This window comes from Artibeus jamaicensis, unplaced genomic scaffold, assembly GCF_021234435.1.
Source record: "Artibeus jamaicensis isolate MK-2021 breed Jamaican fruit bat unplaced genomic scaffold, CSHL_Jam_final scaffold_3222, whole genome shotgun sequence".
NCBI classification, from domain to species: domain Eukaryota; kingdom Metazoa; phylum Chordata; class Mammalia; order Chiroptera; family Phyllostomidae; genus Artibeus; species Artibeus jamaicensis.
The window spans coordinates 5,247,276-5,268,012 of record NW_026522038.1 but is presented as its reverse complement, the minus strand read 5'-3'; the positions used below and the strand labels follow the sequence as shown (position 1 = coordinate 5,268,012).

The window sequence follows — 20,737 nt, the reverse complement described above, 5'->3', positions numbered from 1 at the left end:
GATATTTGTTTTTAACATAACCCCAATTCCATCTTTGGAAAACGCATTGGCAATTAGATAATATTTGAATAAGAAACATGGAAAATAAATGAGAATTTCTCAGACTAGTTTGAAATTGATATGATGACTAGCAATCTAGAATACAAAATTTAAAAAATCGAAATCTTTAAAGACAAAAGTAGGATTTATCATTGCAACATACAGTAAATTGTTTGCTAGATTTTTTTTCTCTTCTTTCTTTCCTACTTTTTAAATCTATCTTGCATTCACTTTATAACTATCGACTGCTCATAGGCCCAGGTAGTGTGCTAAAATCCTCACCCCATGAGGCCACACCCACCTTACGGCCCAATGGGGCCAAGTCTTTTGGCCTGAATTTTACCTCCACTGAGAATTGTGCCTGCAGAATTCTCTAGAATGACAACCCTTAAAAATTCTGTACATGGAATCTTTGAGAATGTCAATTTATTAATCAATTTCCTAATCATCAACCAGCCTAGCCATTTAATTTCTATAATCTTGTAGTGGATTTTTAAAACTCCTTCTTTAATTTCTTATTACACTTTCTTCCTTGACAGCGACATTTCTCCTAGTTCCCAGTTTTCAGTGGTTTCCAGTCACTGACTTTGAATGAAAATACCCTGTTTTTGGACTATGGGGGAGGTAGGGAGCCATCCACAAGGGAAGGAAATTTCTTCCTGGTTCTAATATCTTCTGATTTTTAAAGCAGAGGTTCCTATTGTTGTGCTTTAAGCTTACAATTACATTCATAGATTATAGTATTAGATGCTCCATTTCTCATATTTCATTTTTCCTAACTTGTGGGGAATGAGTGGAGGAATGGACCGAGTAGAAAATACTTTTTCCTCTGAGAAAAGAAAGAAGGATGTATGTAGAAGCCAGTCTCACTGCTGTGAGACTGGGGGGTCCGTAGGGGTCAACATTACATTTAGCACTCTCCTCCAACAATTTTGTTCCACCTACCCGTACAATAAAGAGAAATTTCTCATGGATACAAATAAAGTTTCTGCATTGGACTAGTTAATCCAGTTTTCCTATCTGCTAACTTCCTTCCCCCTTTGTCTCAGTTCATTAACTCTACCTTTCCCCATCCCCAAAACGCTCCACCTAATTTTTCTCCCACTTCAGACTACTGTTCACGCTCGATTTTTCACCATCATCATCCTATCCTCAGCATCCCCAGCCGGCAAGTCGTTTAGGAGTTCTGCCGGCCGCCCAGCCCCCAGGTTTAAGGGAGTCAAACCCATAGCTCTGGAGGGTACTGCGAGGGTAAGGAGGTGGGAAGTGCGTTTTCTTCACGTATAATCTCGGTTCAAATTTGCCTGGAGTTCTTACAAGACAGCCGGCAGGTTTTACTATTTCCTGTCGCCTATTTGCCAAGCTCGCGGGTACGCGCGCCTCGGGGCTGAGCCCCGCACGCCAAAACTACGTTGAGAGACTAGGCTAGGCGGCCCACGAGGTCCGTACTGGGGGCTGTGGCTGACCCCGAGAACACCCCCTCCTTCTTCCCGTCCTCCCTCCACTCCCTCAGTCACCTTCGCCTAGGCAAAACGCCCCCAGGCTGGAGAGGTCTCGCGCGCTCTCGCTCTCCCTCGCGAAGGGTTAATTTTTCCAATCGCACGAGGGGGAGGAGATTTCCCTGTAGACAAGTAAAAAGGGTGATGGACAAACGTGCGGGCACTAAGACCGCAAGGCATTCATTTCCTCCTACGGTGGATGCGGACGCCGGGAGGAGGAGAGCCCCACAACGAGGAGCTGGGAGCAGAGCGCAGGCAATGATCAGCCCTGGATGTAGCTGAGAGGCTGGGAGAGACCGATCGCCGCGATCTCGCGGCGAGGGGAAGACCTGGGGGGCGGGTGGGGGAAACACAGCACTCGAAACCTAGCGCTTTACAGATTATTTTATTTTGTGTAGAGAACACATACCGTCTCCGAAGATCAGCCCCAATGAACATGTCAGTGTTGACTTTACAAGAATATGAATTCGAAAAGCAGTTCAACGAGAATGAAGCCATCCAATGGATGCAGGAAAACTGGTAGGTGATGCTTTTTTACAGGATCGGTGTCTCGGAGCCCTGCGCGTCTTCCCCGTGCACCTTAATGTCTGTTCCCCGCCTGGGCGTGAATGGAGCGGGGAATCGCGGGCCGCAGAGAGCTGGCCGCTGAGAGCAGGGGGTGCATGAAGCGTGTAGGTTTTGATGCCCCAGTGCGAACCGCGGCTACACTTGCATCTTTAACATAGATTATATAACACGGAATGTATATACTGTATATATGTTTGTATGTACATAGAGGTGTTTGCGTGGCATGGAAGGAGGAGGGAGAGATGCCACAGTGCAGGTCCCGTACCTGTGCTGCCTCCTGGCTTTCATCTACAGTGGGGTGTTCTTGCTTTGCCTCCCGCAAGCGGTGTGTGCTAGGCTGTGGAGAACCTGGGCTGCAGCTCAGTTTAACCCTCTCCCAACCGCCGACCTCAGCTCTCTAGCCTTCACCCTCTCCCCATCCCTCTTGTCCTTCCTTTCTCCTTGCAGGTCTCCACTTCTCTGCCCTCTCCGCGCTCCCCAGCCGGATTCCTCCTTCCCTGGACCCCTTTGCCCACGCGGATCCTTTCCGGTTTCATAAAGAGGCGGGGGTTGGGGGAGGGGACAATGAAAACAGAAAAATGAATGAACCCGAGCGAGTGAAGCCACGCCATTAAGTTTGTTTTACGGAAACGCCTTTTGGACACACTTAGTTCTAATTCCCTGGGAGGCTGCTGAGTGGAGTTGAGACATTAAAATCTGCGTCCGCGGAGTCCTTGGGGACTCATCCTCAGACAAACTCATATTCGGGTAAAGCATCTTACTCCTCTACTGTGTTCCCTCCACCAGGTTTTTAAAAAATTCCTGTGTTGGAGGCAGTCCTGTGTCACCTTGCAATATGTAGCAGAGTTGGGCTAGAATGTGCTCATCTCGTTCTTCCTTGTAGGCTGAGTTGCAGTGGCGGACGTCCCCTCCCTCCCCTTAACCCCGGCTCTGACCGTCCGTAAAGTGGTAGCCCGACGCCCTTGCAGCTGGGTAGTGGCCTGCTGCTTCCCGGGTGTGGGAAGAGGTGGGGGAGCTCGAAACAAGGGGGCTCGAGGGCGCAGAGGGACCCCGCCCACCGTGTACCCCGCGCCCTCACGACCTGCCTTCCCTCCCCCCTCTGGGCTGTGCGAAACCCGAGACGCGGGCGCGCTGGGGGACTGGGCGGGTTAACGCACTGGGAGGGCTTCCGCGGGCCGGAGCCGGGAGGGGTTCAACTTCCTTTCCTCCGGTTCCCAGTGGTAGCGACTGGCCCCGGGTGATTTGGCCGCCGCTCTGGTTTCCTCCTGCTCCGCCGGCTGGCTGGCAGTTTGCGGCGCGCCGGAGCGCGGGGCTCTGGGCGCTGGAGGCCCCTGTGGGGCCAAAGCCGGAAGCCGGGAGGGGGTGGCGATCCACTCGGAAGGCTGGGAAGTGAGGCGGGCGCTGGGGCGCGGGGCTGGGGTCCGTCCTGGGCCGCGCGGGCTGAGAGCGCCAGGGGTGGGTGGTGGTGGATGGAGGTAGTAACCCGCAAGGCTTGATCCCCTAACAGTCAACACTTGAAAGGCCTCGGCGTTAGGGGAAACCTGAGCCCCTCGCGCGGGGACCTTCTCCATCCAGATGCACTTCCCCTTCTTCCCGCGTGGGGGGTGGCGGCCCGCGCGGCCGCGGGGGGCTGGGATCTTTCCAGCGGTAGTTTGTTGTATCTCCTGGCACACAGCTGGAGCCCATCTGCCCCCACCGACCCCCATTATCCCTGGGTGCTCTGTGTGATCTAAGGTCAGACTTGTTGCACCCCTGTTGAACCTGCCCTTCTGGAGCCGCCTTCCCCTCGTGCCGGCTGCCCTTACTCACTGTAGGCCAGCCCTCTTCCACCGGCGCCGCCGCCCAGACTGCCTCTCTTTCACTTTTGCCGTTCTCTGGGGTCACTTTCTGTGCCTCCTCCAGGTACCATTTCCCGCCTCTTTTCTGCATTCACTCAACAAGTACACACTGAGCCAGACAGGCCTAATCCTTATGGGACTGAAACTGGCAAAAATGCGCCAATTCAGCTTCGCCTTTTAGGCTCAGACCAGTGTTTTCTCTGGCTTCTTATCTGTGCTTTGCTTCTGGCAGTCTCTTTCCTGGCTTACATTTATTTACACGAATATGTGCTGATAGGTCTGTGCCTCCTACCAGACCATCAGTTCTTTAGGGTATAGTTCTGGTCTCATTCCACTCTAGGTTACCCAGAGCACCTCAAAAAAGGCTTTGTACATGGCAGATTCTGGGGAATGTACTTGTCCAGTGAGGTATGAAATGACTGGTGCCCTCTTTATAGCAGGCACTACCTGTTAACATCTGAAGCTTAACATATTTGGTCTCCTGCACTTGAATACTCTGTCATTGGCCCATACAGGGATTTTTTCTCCTCCCTACTTTTTCTTTTTGTTGATTTTATGTTCTTTTTGGCTTGCTGATTGCAGTCAAAACAAAACAAAACCTCTCCTGACTTACTTCTTTGCAGGTCTTCCTGACCCAAATTTTCTTGTTTTTTTCTTTTACTCCAGTGTGTGTGCCCAATTTTATAAACCTCCCTCCCACAACCCCAAGAGCAAAAAGTCGTGAACCAGGTGTGTAAGACAATGAAGATTTTCTTTCTGTTTTCCTTGTTAACAGCAGGAGGGAGCTCCATAACTAAGGCTTGGACCCTTTTCAGGGCAGGGGAAGTTTAGGAAACCACAGGGTTTTAACTTTTCCAGACTCCTTAACTTCAAATGGTTTGCAATAGCTTTCAGAGGAAAACACAATGTCATGAAGTTTGTGCCATGTCTTTTGAGAAATCATCTGCAGTTGTCCTTTAAAAATCCTCTAGACATAGCCTCAAACAAAACTTGTTAGAGAATTATAATTTATCTCAGAAATGAGCTCTGCTGTCTTTTGAAGAATTCTTGAGGCCTGCCAGGAGTGGTGTAGTGTGCTGTCTAGTATCTATTGTCATTTAAGAGGACCTTAAGTAATGTAGCTTATTAAACATGTTCTGGAATCCATATTCATTACCTTATTATATATTAATGTAATAGGGCCCTTATTTTAGAGTGGTGTTGTATAAACACTGAAGAGTCCAGCTGAGGCAAGTTTGTCAGGTTTATTACTACCTTGATGAATGATTAACCCCACATTCATTTTTCTAGACACAGGATATATAGACCTTTTGCTTTTTTAGCAGGTAGTTTTTCCCTGTAAGAAATTAGAAGAGCAACTGAAATGCAAGGGAATGTATTCCCTTAGATAATTGTCCTGAGCCTCATCTCAAAAGTTCATGTCAAGTTAAAAATATCTGGGGTAATGTTATCTGGTGAGAGTTAATTACATGAGGTAGAAGAAAATGCCTTTTTTAGCTCAATAGCATTTTTGAGTTGTGATTTTACAACATTGAAAAGAGGCATTTTGTTCTTTTCTGACATGTCTGGCATTTGCTTGCTATTCTCACTAGCAGTGGACTTAATTCATAAAGGCTTCTAGCAAGGAGCAAAATCACCTAGTGATTGGGAAGGTGACATAAAATTCATTGAGTGAGAAGGGCAGCTGGGCTCTGCCTTTCCTTTCAGCAGCCTGCCAGGTCTGTGCTCACAGCAGTGGATGCTTCTTGTTCAGTTGTAAATGTTTGGCCAATGAAGATTATCTTCTGATGTCGGCTGACACCGTGTTCACCAATAGGAAAGCAGGAGGCCTGTGCTGACTGCTGCAACACTATGTAAGCGAGGTGACGTCATCACAGGGCTTGCCTAGAACCTGAAATCCTCCCTGCTCTCCTCTGGCTTCCTCTGCATCTGGCCTTTCAACGCTCTGTATTTTTTTCTGACTTTTTCCCCCTCCCACCTCCCATGATGTTTTAATTTTTTGTGTGTTCTGTATTATAAGGTCTATAAAATAGTATGAATTTTTAGAATTAAATACTCTGTAAGGAAACTTTTACCCACAAATTTGTTTTTACTAAGGAAAAAAAAAGAAACATTATTTAAAAGAATGGTATACCTATAAGTTTTTATATTTGAGGTTTACAAAGTAATATGACATACAATTTCTGTAGTAAAACAAAAGCATTATAAGCCTGTATTAATATCTTACTCAAAAGTACATAATCATAATGTTTATCAAACTTTAAAATGCAGGCTGTTTTTCCTGTAATGCCAGTTGCTTTGCGTTGATTGCTAAAATCTTCCTGTGACCTGCAGTATGCCTTTATAAGAAAAGTGTCTGGAAAATAATGCATTCTGGGGTCATGAAACAGAAAAGGCCCCAGGAACTCATTTAATCAGTAACACTACAGCAAATACAAATGTGGTCAGCTCTCTCGGAAAGTCCTGTGTCTACATTGTACTCATTATGTTTCTAGTCACTTATTTTGGAGAATCTCGCAGTTCATATTAGCTTTAAGACTTCAAAGCCCTAAGTGTGAGGCACTTAACCTGTTACTCAAACTTTAGAAGGCACTGGAATATTGGCCTGACGTGAACTAAATTAAGAACGAGAAGACTGAGAAAATGTATACAAAAGAAAAATATGATCTATGTTGTGATCTTAAAAAAGAATAAAATCTTGTTTGGAAATTTTGATATGAAAACTTTCATATATCTTTAAAGAGAATTGATTTATATTTATGCAGGTTTTTTAAGGATTCCCAGGTATAATGCAAATTCTTTGATGATATTATTCATTTCTTATTTGTATGAGCTATAAATAGTACATGACGGTAAAATTTTTACATAAGGCGTTTGTTAAATTGGGAGTTAAATTCTGTGGTGTAGAGAAGGCTGCTTGTTGCTTTTAATGTGAGGTGATGATGCTAATATTAGGTGTCAGTGTCACATTGGAATTCAACTCCAGAGTCAACTTATTTCAGAGCTAAGAGTTACTTTGCATACTTTCTTCAAACAGAATCTTTCAGGTTAGACAAGGGAAAAACCGTGAGGGGTATGAAGACTTCAGAATACTTGGGAGAGCTTAAAATCTCCATTATAACCAGTCTTCAGCCAACAACATGAAATAAAGGGGTGTAGCACTATTCAGAATCCATCTTTGTTTGAGTGAGCCGGATATTTTAGGTCCAAGTGTTTTCTGAGATGAGTTATCTAAAAATTGTTTCAATGAGCCACTTGATGTTTTATGCGTGGACACAGGTGAGCCAAGCTGCCCTCTATTAATAGGAACCAGGTGACACTCCATAAAATTTGCCTGAGCTCTTTACCGTCTCTAGTTCCTAGCTTCGAACCCACCTGCTCCCATTTAGTTTCCTATTTATCTCTGTGAGGAGAGTAGATGAAAAGTTTACCTAGAATAGTTACCTATACCACAGATATTACTTCTTGGGAAATCTGAATGAAAGTCTAACATGGCTTTATTGAAGTGTTAAGACATGATATTATCCCTTATCCATATTCTGATTGTGTGTGTATTCAGGCAGGTACAGCTGTGCAGTGTTGGCATAGCTACTCAGAATCTTTAGCAGCATTCTTAGTGATTGTATTTAACTTAGAGTAATTCATTTTAGAGCTACATTAATCTTTTTTTTTTAAATATTTTATTATTTATTTATCTTTAGAGGGGAAGTGGGGGAAGGAGAGAGGGAGAGAAACATCAATGTATGGTTGCCTTTTGTGCGTCCCCTGCTGGGAACTGGCCTGCAGGGAACCGGCCTGCAACCCAGGCATGTGCCCTGACTGGGAATCGAACCGCGATCGTGTGGTTCGCAGGCCCGCGCTCAATCCACGGAGCTACACCAGCCAGGGCTACATTAATCTTATTTATAAAAAGTATTGTCCTAGAATAAAAAATAAATTTGTAATTTTAAGTTCGTTGGGCAGAAACTGTCCCAAAGTGTAGGTCCATGTAAGTCATCTAAGTTCAAGGTTATATGTTTATCATGATTCATTTTTATATTGAGTACTCATGGTTTTTAGTTTAAGCTTCTTTATCCTACTATACTGTACTGGAATGATGAGCACGTGTAGGAAAATTTTATTTAGTCGCCTACTCTAAGTTTTCTGAAAAAATTTTTAAATATTTTATTTGTTTCTAGAGAGAGGGGAAGGGAAGGAGAAAGAGTGGGAGAGAAACATCAATGTGTGGTTGCCTCTCATGTGTCTCCCCTACTGGGAACCTGGCCTGCAACCCAGGCAAGTGCCCTGACCGGGAATCGACCTGAGATCCTTTTGTTGAGGATTGACAGCTCAGGCCTGCGCTCAATCCACTGAGCTACGCCAGCCAGGGCGTAATGCAGTCTTATAAGGAGAATTATCATCGGTACAATGTATTTTGGGAAGGGGAACCCCTGTGTTTTTAATCAGGTTTATGATTGCATATTTTCTTTTAAGTGGAATAAGTATAACTCCAATTTCTTAAAGATAAATTCCAGACATTCTATCTCAACCCTTGATTTAACACCCATCCTTGGAGCTAGTTTTCTCTTTTTAAATGATCTCTTGAGTTCTGTGGCTGAATTCTTTTGAATTGACTATTTGTTAACTCTTTTTTTAAAAATATTTTATTTATTTATCTTTAGAGGGGAAGGGGAGGAGAGAGAGAGAAATATCAATGTATGGTTGCCTCTCATGTGTCACCTGCCGGGAACTGGCCTGCAACCCAGGCGTGTACCCTGACTGGGAATCAAACCAGCAATGCTTTGCTTCACAGGTCCGAGCTCAATCCACTGAGCTACACCAGGCAGAGCCTATTTGTTAACTCTTAATGGACAGTGTACAAGATCATTCTTTGAAGACTCTGAAAAGATGAGTGAAATCCATGTTTGTCATTTACTTTTATTAGGGGAATACAGTCTTTTACCTAGAAGAATGCACGCATGTGTGTCAAGTCCGCTTCTAGAAACCTATAATCCCCTTTGAAAAAGCCTGGCAAAAGAAAACGTTGTTATATAAATGTGGCTTATAAAAAGTGTGGGGGCCAGCTGTACCAGGAACATTTGGAAACATTTTTAGAAGCTCTGCTTTATCTTCAATCACAAGTAACGAACAGTGTAAAGTAGAACCAGTCCTTATTGGGGTATAAATGCAGCTGCTTTCTGGATATTAATTTTCTATCCTGCTACCTTATTGAATTCATTTATCAGCTCTAGTAGTTTTCTGGTAGAATCCGTAGGGTTCTCTATATACAGTATCATGTTATCTGCAAATAATGAGAGTTTAACCTCTTGTTTTCCTTTTATGTCTTCTTGTCTGATTGCTGTGGCTAGGATTTACAGTACTTGTTGAATAAGAGCAATGAAAGCGGACAATCCTTCTCTTCTTCCTAATCTTAAAGGAACCACTTGTAGTTTCTGCCCATTGAGTACGATGCTGGCAGTGGGTTTGTCATATATGGCCTTCATTATGTTGAGGTATGTTCCCTCCAACCCACTTTGCTGAGAGTTTTGTCATAAATTTTTGCTGGGTTTCATCAAATGCTTTTCTGCATCTATTAATATGAACATGTGGTTTTTATCACATATTTTTTTACATGGTGTATCATGTTTATTGATTTGCAGATACTGTACCAACCTTGCATCCCTGGAATAAATCCAACTTGATCATGGTGTATGACCTGTTTAATATATTGCTGGGTCTGGTTTGCTAATATATGTTGAAGATTTTAACTCCTATGTTCATCAGGAATATTGGCCTACAATTTTCTTTCTCTTTAATGTCTTTTTCTGGTTTGGGAATTAAGATAATGCTGGCCTCATAAAATGGGCTTGGGGGGTCTTCCCTCCTTGAATTTTTTTGAATAGTGTGAGGAGAGGTGTTCTTCGAATATTATAGAATTGACCTGTGATGCCATTTGGTCCAGGACTTCTGTTTCTTGGGAGCTTTTTTGTTGGAAACTGCTTCAGTTTCACTTCTAATCTGTCTATTCAGATTCTGAGATTCAGTTTGGAAGATTAAACATTTCTAGGAACCTATCCATTCTTTCCAGGTTGTCCAGTTTGTTGACAACCAGTACAGTTGTTTGTAAACTTTTTTTACAATTCCTTATATTTTTTTGGTGTCAGTTGTTACTTCTCTTTTGTTTCTGATTTTATTTACTTGGGTCACATGATTTTATTATGTGTGGAATCTATTAAACAAAGTCAACTAACAAATAGAAACAGACTCAGACACAGAACAGACTGACAGCTGTCAGAGAGGAAGGGGCCGGGAGCTGGGTGAGACGAGTTCAAGGGATTAAGCAAAGAAAAAACTCGTAGACACAGGTGACAGTAAGGTGATTTATTACAAGAGGGAAAAAGGGCGGGGCAGGTAGAAGAGGGTAAATGGGGGATAAATATGATGGAAGGAGATTTGACTTGGGGTGGTGAGCACACAATACAATAGACAGGTGATGTATTACAGAACTGTATACCTGAAACTGTAACAGGGTGCAGCCAAGAGGGGAGGGGCTCCAAATAGGGATTTGGAATGGGGTCCAGAACTCAAGGTGTCCAGGAAGTATTAGGAAGATACATAGTATGTGCTCACCCCTTCCCGCTCAGGTGTGAGTTGGGAGAAAGGACAAATGAAACAGGGCCATTGAGAGCTGTTCTGTACAGCAACAGCTTTGCACCTAACCTCTGGCAGACTCAGACACAGAATAGACTGACAGCTGTCAGAGAGGAAGGGGCCAGGAGCTGGGTGAGACGAGTTCAAGGGATTAAGCAAAGAAAAAAACTCGTAGACACAGGTGACAGTAAGGTGATTTATTACAAGAGGGGAAAAGGGTGAGGCAGGTAGAAGAGGGTAAATGGGGGATAAATATGATGGAAGGAGATTTGACTTGGGGTGGTGAGCACACAATACAATAGACAGGTGATGTATTACAGAACTATATACCTGAAACTGTAACAGGGTGCAGCCAAGAGGGGAGGGGCTCCAAATAGGGATTTGGAATGGGGTCCAGAACTCAAGGTGTCCAGGAAGTATTAGGAAGATACATAGTATGTGCTCACCCCTTCTCCCACAGGTGTGAGTTGGGAGAAAGGACAAATGAAACAGGGCCATTGAGAGCTGTTCTGTACAGCGACAGCTTTGTAACTAACCTCTGGTATGGTCATTTAACATATCTATAACCTTTAACTGGCTGCAAGGATATGTTAAATAGCCTGTGCTCTCAGCCAGGGGGATGGAAGGGACTTCCCCCCTTGAGATGTAACTGGGAGCAGGTCTCCCTGGTTACGACACCTGCACGAGAGCTTTGAGAAGATTGGCTCTATGACATGGGGCCACACCTGCCCAGACTCACTCTGGCAGCCAAGTAAACTTGGAATAATACAGGAATTATTAATACAAACTTGGAATAATACAGGAATTATTAATACAAACTCCCCATTGTGGGAGGAGTCAGAAATGGGGCTGCGGAGGAAGATTGGCTTGGAGATTTAAACTGTGAGGCAGTAGCCATTGGGGAGAGCCACACACTTCTGGCAGAGTGGGGACCCCTGCACCTTGGGTAGAGAGAATCACCAGGCGACTTTGGGAGAGGGGCAAACCCCGCTCCCTGCAGTTTTGCTGAGAGGCCCATGTGGTTTCGGCCAGAGTGGGGACTCCCACAGCTCTGGTTGAAGAGGACCACGTGGATTTGGGGTGTTCCCCTTGGCTACGTGGCCTGGGAAGCAGGAGAGACTTTGCCTGGAAGAAGGGTGAAAGAACTCTTGCCAGTAGGCCATGAAAACGTGTCACATGGCTTTGAATTAATTAGAGATTGTGCCTGGACGGGGACACAGCTGACCTTGTCAGGAGCTTGAAACACGGACATTTGCTTCTTTTCATGAGATACGGTACCCCGAATTAGGGCGGGGGAGAAAGAAGCACTGTGGGCATCTGTGGGTATCCAAAAGGACTTTGATATTTTAATGAAGACGTTAAGTCACTACTTTAAGTCTGTATATCTTTAAATAAACATTTCCTTTCATTTTCACAAATCTCTGTCATTGGGATACATGTCTTTCCTAAGGCATCGGACAATCAAACCTAGTGGGGGGTCTTTTCAGTAATAGTATATTGTACCCCTTTGGCCTTGCCCTTGGCCCTGTGTGTGTCTGTTTTCTGTAACAGTTTTTGGCGTCCCTGGGTGGGCCAATAATTGCCCCCCTTGCATCTGTGCTCTGTAATAAAACCTACCAATGTCTGGACTGGGCACGTGGCTGAACAACTATGTAAACTCTTGAGATTCTGGTGGGTGGGTGTAGACATCTACTCATCCTGTAGCGCTTAAGACAAGTCTCATATGTAAGTTCCCTTGATTGTTAAAACTGACACCTACCAATTGAATGGCCTGCTTCTTTCTTTGGTTTCCTAGTCCTCTGGGGACCAGTTTCGAAAATCACCCGGGGGAACTCCCAGGGTTGCAGACCAACAGCTGCCCATCCAGTCCTGGGGCTTGCATTGCACTTGGCAGCTTGCACCCCTCTTTGTGACGGGACGTGAGTGGAGGTGTTTTATAACTAGCTTCCTAGCACTAGCACTTGAAGTCATAAGGAGACCTTTTCACTTGCTGGGCCCTTGTCAACTATGGGTTATTCCCATTTTAGACCTGGTCTTGTAAATGAGTACTTGGAATTTGTGATGCTGACAGCAGCAGTTTTGACTTGGAGAATGACCCAAAACAAAGGTCTGCAGAACGAAACAAACTTTTTATTTTCCCGAGGTCAAATCTGAGAAGCATTCACTTGTCAGAACAGTTCTGTTTTTGCTTTCTCTTGTCTGGTAAGTTGGAACACTCATGAAGACAGAAACTTTATGTTCTTTTGAAAAATGGCCCCACAAAGGAGCGTGTAGCGCTTGGTATTGGCTATAAAAGTAAGAGAATATTAAGAATAGGTCAAGGAACATTGTGAGGCTGTAGTGGGGGAAAAATGATTGTTTATGTAGTTTTCTAGGTTTAAATAGATGGTTTCAAGGAGTGTTCTATAAGCTCTTTGCTTATATCCTCTTAAAGAGAAGTTTGGACCCTGACTGGTGTAGCTCAGTGGATTGATCACGGGCCTGTGAACTAAAAAATCACGGTTCAATTCCCCGTCAGGGCACATGCTTGGGTTGCAGGCCAGGTCCCAGCAGGGGCCAGTTCCCAGCAGGGGATGCACCAGAAGCAACTATACATTGATATTTCTCTCCTTCTCTCCTTCCCTCTCCTTCTAAAGATAAATAAATAAAATTAAAAAAAAGAAGTTTGACAAACTATGTGCTGCCTCAAATTCTTCACCTTAAGTTGAAATAGATTAATTTCAATAGCGATAGACTAAATAAGATAAGGAGTGGCTAGTTACAATAAAGATTTTATGACGTGGTAATGAGATAGGTTTATCTACTTTATATAAATCACATAACATGTTTATCCCTGGTTTTGTTTAATTGGTAGCTCTGAAAACATTCCGTATTCCACACTGATATGTTTGAAAGAATCCTTGGCACTAATCTGTAATGGCTTTGGGTTGTTCTGAATTCAGAACATCCCAACACTGAAAATGTAGAAGGTCTAATCAGAAGGCGGGAAATGAAGATTAGCATTCTGCCTTATATCAACATTCACTTTTTCTTTGTTTTGGGCCTAGAAGGAGAGAGATGGGTAAGCTATCAAGTGTCTTAAACTGTTTTCTTGACCACACAGGTTTTAGATGATAGCATATAATGCGTTGCCATGAGGACCCTTTCTTACCTGGGTAAGGTGGCTCCTTATTGTTGACGTGGTCGTTCATTGTCAGAACCTGAGGGCTTTAACCTTTACGAGCCCCTTATAGTCCATTCCACTTGGGGTGGCTCTGGCTGTTTGAAGGCTCTTTCTTCTCCAAAACTGACTTAAAAGTTGTATCCTTCCCTTAGTCCTTTATTACTTCTAGTTCCGATTTTAGCCTGATTTCCACCTCTGTGTGACTTGGCTAGTGTGCATTTGAAAATCGATAGTATATGCTTCCTAGGCTTTGTAGCTTAAGCCATTTCTCAAACATCTACCAATCCACAGGGATACCTCTGCAAAGTAAAATAATTGAAACTCCCAACTTTAGGTTGGATAAATATTCCCTACTAGGAAACTGCTAAGAAATTGATTAAAACTCACTACAATATGGCACAAGCACATTAAAATGAGAGAGTTTGTTTAACAGTGGGGAAGGAAAGTTTTCATTTAATATCCTGCCAAAAAGTCTGCCATGTGGTGCTTTGGAACATTACAAGGCTCCTATTATACATGACATTCTGGAAATTTCTGTAGCTAGGGCTGTCTTGAGCTGTAGTTGCTTTTCAGTGGTCCTTCCAACATATGTGCAGAAATACTTTTTCAAATCTTGTATTTTGTGAGCCCTGATATTTTGTGATGATACCACTTTGAGTGGTACTTGATTCCCCAGTTCTTCGTAATTACTGAGTTCTTCTGAGGTAAAAAAAGTTTTGAGAACCATGCTTTATGTCTTGGATCCTTAACCAGGTGTGTGGGCCAGACTCATCTGGAGAGTTTGTTTCTCCCACGAGTGCACGTGCACAGGCATTATTTCAGATTCAGAATCAGCAGGTCCAGGTACAGCAGGTCCAAAGCGGGAAGCCACTTTGGAATCAAAAAAGACTGGTTATGTCAAACCCAATGGTGATAGATTAGGGAAGTGGGAGAAAGCAAAGCAGGCAAATCTCTGTGATCGCGTCAAGAGGAAAACAGACACCTACTTATTTTACATCGGTGGGTACAGAATAGTTAATAATTAACACAGCACATAGAAATGAAACAAGGTAACGGATAAGAGGTTCTACGCCCTTGTGCTGTGGAAGATTGTGCCCTGTGGGGTCTAGAAAAGGGGAATTGCTCTGACATTCCCAGGTCTGTTGTCTGGCTGCAAAAGAGGATAGACAGGGTTACTTAAGATAAAGGTTGACCTCTGACCAGGAAGCTGCAGGCCAAGAATGTGACTACCCGCCCTGACTCTTTTTAGTTAGGAATTTTTATATTCAGACCATCCTACCTGGTTACTTTAGACTCTTGAGTCTGTAAGGCCATGGTGCACGCGGCCCCTTTTCTCATTCACACCTCTAATTCACTGCCAAGTCCTGTGTGGTCTGGCGCCCACTGCCATTTGTCTGTTCATTCCCACTGCCCTCCTTCAGGCTGGCACCACTGGTTTTTCTCCTCACTTGCTTTCCTGCTTCCTTCTCTTCCTGGGCTTTCAGCATATCTTAGTCACTGATTTAATCTCCTCACTCTGTTTTTTGTTAGTAAAAACCTTCAATGGTTTTCCATTGTCTACAGGGGAATCCAAATTCTCTGGATTGGTTTGAAAGGCCAGTCAAAGTCTGACTTCATAATATCTTTTTAGTGTTCCCTATTGATTCGCCCGTCATCCAGGCCTACCTATTCAAAAGCGGATTCTTCTCCCCACTCGTCAAAATCCGTTGTGCCTTTCTTTATAGTTTCCTATTCTAGCTTTGAAGCCATTGCCTCTCACGGAATTTGGCTTGTAGTTGCACTCGTTTTTGGAGTTCTGTTTCCTTGTTTGTTTTTCAGTGCGTGTTGAACAGATGAATGCACATAGGCATGGGTTCCTAAGCTGTTTGTTCATTTTCTCTTTTTTATTAAATTTTAAAAAAATTTTACTTAGTTATTTTTCAAGTACAGTTTTCTGTCTGTTTCTCCCATCCCAGCCCACCCCGCCCCGTGCTCCCCACCTCCCTCCCATTTCCACCCGCCTTAGTTATTTTCCCTGTGTCTTTCATACTTGTTCCTCTAAATCCCTCCCGTTTTTTCCCCTTAAATTCCTTCCCCTCTCCCCTCTGGTCACTGTCCCCTTGTTCTCTATTTCAGTGTCTTTGTTTTTATTTTGCTTGCTAGGATTATATCCTAAGAACCCTAAAACATCAATTTCAAAGAACCTATGCACCACAGTGTTCATAGCAGCATAATTTACAATAGCCCAGAGTTGGAAGCAACCTAGGTGCCCGTCAGTAAATGAATGGATCAAAAAATTGTGGTACATATACACAATGGAAGTCTATGCAGCAGAGAGAAGGAAGGAGCTACTACCCTTTGCAACAACATGGATGGAACTGGAAAGCATTATGCTGAGCGAAATAAGCCGGGTGTTGAAAGACAAATACCATATGATCTCACCTTTATTAAAAATTTTTATTGTGTTTTTCTCATTACCATTTATCTCCCAACCCTCCCCCACAAACACCATTCTGTCGTCTGTGTCCAGGAGTCCTTTTTCCTTTTTATCTAACCCTTCCACCCGCCACCACCGCCTCGACAGCAGTCATCCTGTTCTCTGTGAGTCTAGTGTTCATTCACTTTCAGGTGTGTGTGATTTATCATGCAGTGCATCTTCGCATTATTTTTAAGTGCGTCAGGTGAGAATGGCCAATGCCTTCTTGAAACACTGATAAAAATGCTTGTTTTATTTTCTTCATTTAGTTTTATTTTTAAGAGGAAAAGATATTCCTCTAGCATGACTAATTCTTCTTCGTCAAAGACTTCCCTAGAGTGAGTGGAGAAAGACTTCCCTAGAGTGAGTGGAGAGTGGGCTTGCATGCACAAGGGGAACAATCAGGAAGATATTACCCAAATGCTAAAAAGTAGTTGTATAAAGGTAGTAAATTGATGGTTATTATTTCTCCTTTTGCTCCTCTGGTTTTCTGTGGTCTTTTATATTACATCCTGGGTATGTATGAGCCATGTGATTGTGCTTATGGTCTTATCCTATTTTTTTACATTAACTAGAATGTACTTCCTGTTTTTATAATAAAAGATAAGTTTCATTTTACAGTGGTATTTTTTCTGGAATTGAGTAACAGACACTTTTTAAAAAACTAATGCATTTTTAAAATAAACATTAAAATAAGCAATACAGTACACAGAAGGGTCATTTGTGACAATATTGGACTGCAAATTCTTACTCTGAATTAATATGCTTTTTTATTTTTATTTATTTATTTATTTTTAATATTTATTTATCTTTAGAGGGGAAGGGAAGGAGAGAGGGAGAGAAACATCAATGTATGGTTGCCTTTCGTGCATCCCCTGCTGGGAACTGGCCTGCAGGGAACCGGCCTGCAACCCCCGTATGTGCCCTGACTGGGAATCGAACTGCGATTGTCTGGTTCGCAGGCCTGCGCTCAATCCACTGAGCTACACCAGTGAGGGCTTGCTTTTTTAGATTAAGGTAAAGATGAGTCAAAGCATCGATGTCAGAAAAAATGTCCTCTTTTTCCAATAATAAATTATCCAGTTTGATTATTTTTGAGTAGAAAAGGGTCATAGTTCTCAAGGGCATTCTTATGTACTTAATGTCTTAAAAGACATTAATTTGACTTTAACAAGTACAACTTTTATGACTACACATAAAAGGGGTTCAGGAATCTATCTAATAGCGTAAAGGTTCCCCAGGGACAACAGTCATCTAATCTAATAGAGATGAAAAATTAAACATATATCTGTCCCTAGAGAGGAAAAAAATGAATAAGGTCATTGGCTCAGGGCCTTGGTGTCACCTGGTAACAGATGCTGCACTTGTACCTGGAATACATCAGAGTGCCTGGGAGGTTGTGTCTGAGTGGGAGGAGCTAGAAGGATTTTGTTATTCTCCAAAATGAAGGTCGTAGGGGCCTCAGTCTTGCCCAGAGGCTAGGCTGTGTACCTCCTGAGAACCCGGTGTGTTGTCTGGTAGGAAATCCTCCCTGGGACTTCTGGTTAGAGACAGAGTGACAAGGATTTTTCACAGGCCTGCTGTGTAGAGCCGATCTCACCAGTCGTGGGCTTTGCTTTGGACCCGTGCTTCTTCTGCACTAACGTCTCCCTCTGTTCTTCAGACAACAGGGGGAGAGGGGGGTTTGCCATTGACTGCATGAACCTAGTGTTTTGTTGTTTTTATGTTACCTGTGTCTAGGAAGACTTGCCATTGCAAAGCTCTGCTTTTCCTCTTAATGTCTCACAGTCACAGGAGAGAGAAAGGGAGGTTGGTGGAGAATGGCCAAAAATCATATGGGCACAGGTTTTAAAACTTATGTACATGTGGTGATCTTTGGGTTCTATCCTCCCTATAGATTTAGAAAAAGCTCTGCTATTAAGCCATGGATAACTTAAGTAAGTTTTCTCCTTGGGTGCAAGAAAACAAATGATAAGTTAGAGAAGCAAAAAAAATTAAATATGAAGGAAAATAATACATATTTAATATTTCTTCTGTAACATCAGAAGTAAAGGTAGATACAGCTTCTTCCAGATAATTTTTTAAGTGAAGTTTTTTTCTACTATAGAAATTAATTTAGAGAAATTTTTGAAACCTACCCTGAAAATAAATCATTAGAAACTATATATAGTTTCATACCCGAGGGCAGCATGTTTCTGCCCATGTGATGTCATAACTGTACCTGGGTCAGCGTGATCACTGTCAGATACAGGCACAGTTCCTTCCAGAAGGGAGCGAGGCCTGTGTGATTGTACGTGACTTTTTGTAACGTTGAAACAAGAATTTTCACGTTACAAATTTCTGATTAAGCTTCTAAACAGTCAAGATTTCACGCACATACTTATAAACACTGAATATTTACCTTTAATTTAGTTATAGTTTTGTTTATCATATCGAGATGTACGTTAATAGATTTAAACTGTGGGGCGTTTGAAATGGAGTATTTCTCACATATTCTAAAAATTCTGTTTTCGTTGATCTTGGGCCAGACCCTCAATGGTTGTCTTCAGCAGTTGGCTTAAATCATCTTTTCATGTGAAAAGGAAAGGCAGTGCTCCTGTTCTCAAGAGTTCAGCTGCATTTAAAGATTTAATGTTTTTCTACCCTCTTTTCTGAAAAATTTTTATATATTGTATAGTGTTGCTCTGAATAATGGTATTAAAATGGTTTTAGTTTGACCGTTGGAATAAAAACAATAAATTTCAGGTCTTTTCTTCATGGATTATGTCCTTTTTTGGTAATACTCATGAGTTTGCTGTGCAGAATATACCTACCAATCAAGGAACTGTGTTGAGGTGTTTTCAACTGCGAGTAGCAAATGTAATTAAACAGAAAACACTTAATTATTTTGTATAAAAATGAGTCTGGTGGTAAGCCATTGTAATTGTTCAGTGGTTTAATAATATCATCGATGATCCAGGTTCTATCTTCAGTTAGCACTGTTTTCTCCATGGTCACAAGATAGCTGCCATATCGCCAAACATCTGTCCTTACTCTGACTTCCTAAGTGGAAGGGAAGGGGCAGCAACAGAGAAACCTTCTTTTAGGTCTCTCTCTTTTTCTTTTTAAAAAAGATTTTTATCTATTTATTTTCAGAGAGAGGGGAAGGGAAGGGGAAACAGAGGGAGGGAAATACCAGTTGGTTGTCTCTCACTTGCTCCCTACTGGGAGCCCTGCTGGTGACCCAGGCATGTGCCCTGACACGGACTTGAACCAGTGACCCTTCAGTTTGTAGGCCAATGCTCAATCCACTGAGCCACACTAGCCAGGATGAGGTCTCTTTATCTAAGGGAAGCTTCCAAGATAACTTACTCTTAGTAAGCTTATATAAGGATTTGTTTCTATTATTGCTATAACTTCATCTCATTGGCCAGGCCTCATCTCATTGGGCCACATGCCTCACTCCTGGCTCATTCACTGGTAAAAGAGGCTAGGAGTGCTTTGCCTACCTTTAGACTGCTGATAAGGAAAGTAATTGCCGTGAGATGCTTGTACTGGTCTTGCTTTGTTTCTCAGGGCATGGACTGTTGACCTACAGACAATGTCAGGTTAAGTTTTCTGTTTGCAAAGGAGGGAGTGGGCTGTTAGGCTATTCTCTGAGGAAAAAGAAAAGATTTAAGGCTATTATAAAATTCATTTTGGTACGTTTTACATAACTCTTCATGAACAGAATGGTCTCATTACAAAGTAACATTGATTTATATGTAGTGATGTATGAATAAATTATTGTGTAAATTACACTTCAATCTCTGAAGACGGAGCTCTAGATGGAAGGGGGGGATACCCCCCAAAACTGGAATTTACTTATAAAAATTGTGGATTTATCCTTACATGTTTAAACTTCAGTCAACTTCAAAGTATTCTCCATTTGATAAAATATACCTATCGAGACATTTTTTCTACTGCTCAGAACAGTTTTTGAACTCATCAATTCTGATGCCTTTTAGTGCTTCTGTCATTTTTTTATTTTACCTCTTCCACATTGTTTCCCTTTGAGGACTTTTTTATCCCAGGAAACAAAAAAATTTCACTTGGGGTGAAATCGGTTGAATAGGAAGGGTGGGGCATGGGAGTCAAGCCATTTTTGGCCAAAAACTGCTGAACACTCAGTGCGGTGTGGGCAGGTGTGTTTGTAAATCACCCATCATGAAATGGGCAAACACACTGAAGGAGTTTTCAGAAAAATTCACTGAAGCTGAACACAGCCTCTCACAACAACACCAGCTGGTACACTGATATAAATGGATTCCGAGAACACTCACCTAGTACGGGAAGCCTGTACTACAAGGGGCCCAACCTCCAGAGAGAACTCTTGTTTTTTGAGGAATCTTCCTCGTACTGACCTTCATGGATGTGAAAGAATAATTTATAAACAAAATACAAAGAAATGATTAAGAAAAACAGTACTGTGCATATTATATCACAAGAGATTTCTAAACTTTGAGCCAACATTGACAAAGTACTGGGATTGCTGCTATCAGAATGTATCATTTGCCTCCTGAACCTC

At 42.7% G+C, this 20,737-nt stretch overlaps 1 protein-coding gene across 1 annotated transcript in view; it reads left to right on the top strand.

The window, feature by feature from the left end:
* The first annotated feature begins 1,683 nt into the window (after positions 1-1,683).
* ELOVL6 (ELOVL fatty acid elongase 6) overlaps positions 1,684-20,737 on the top strand; it is a 120,921-nt gene continuing 101,867 nt past the window's right edge. The window contains exons 1-2 of the mRNA XM_037156247.2: positions 1,684-1,793; positions 1,937-2,057. Of these exons, the coding sequence (XP_037012142.1) occupies positions 1,969-2,057 (89 nt within the window). The 5' untranslated portion in view covers positions 1,684-1,793; positions 1,937-1,968. The remainder of the gene's footprint in view (positions 1,794-1,936; positions 2,058-20,737) is intronic.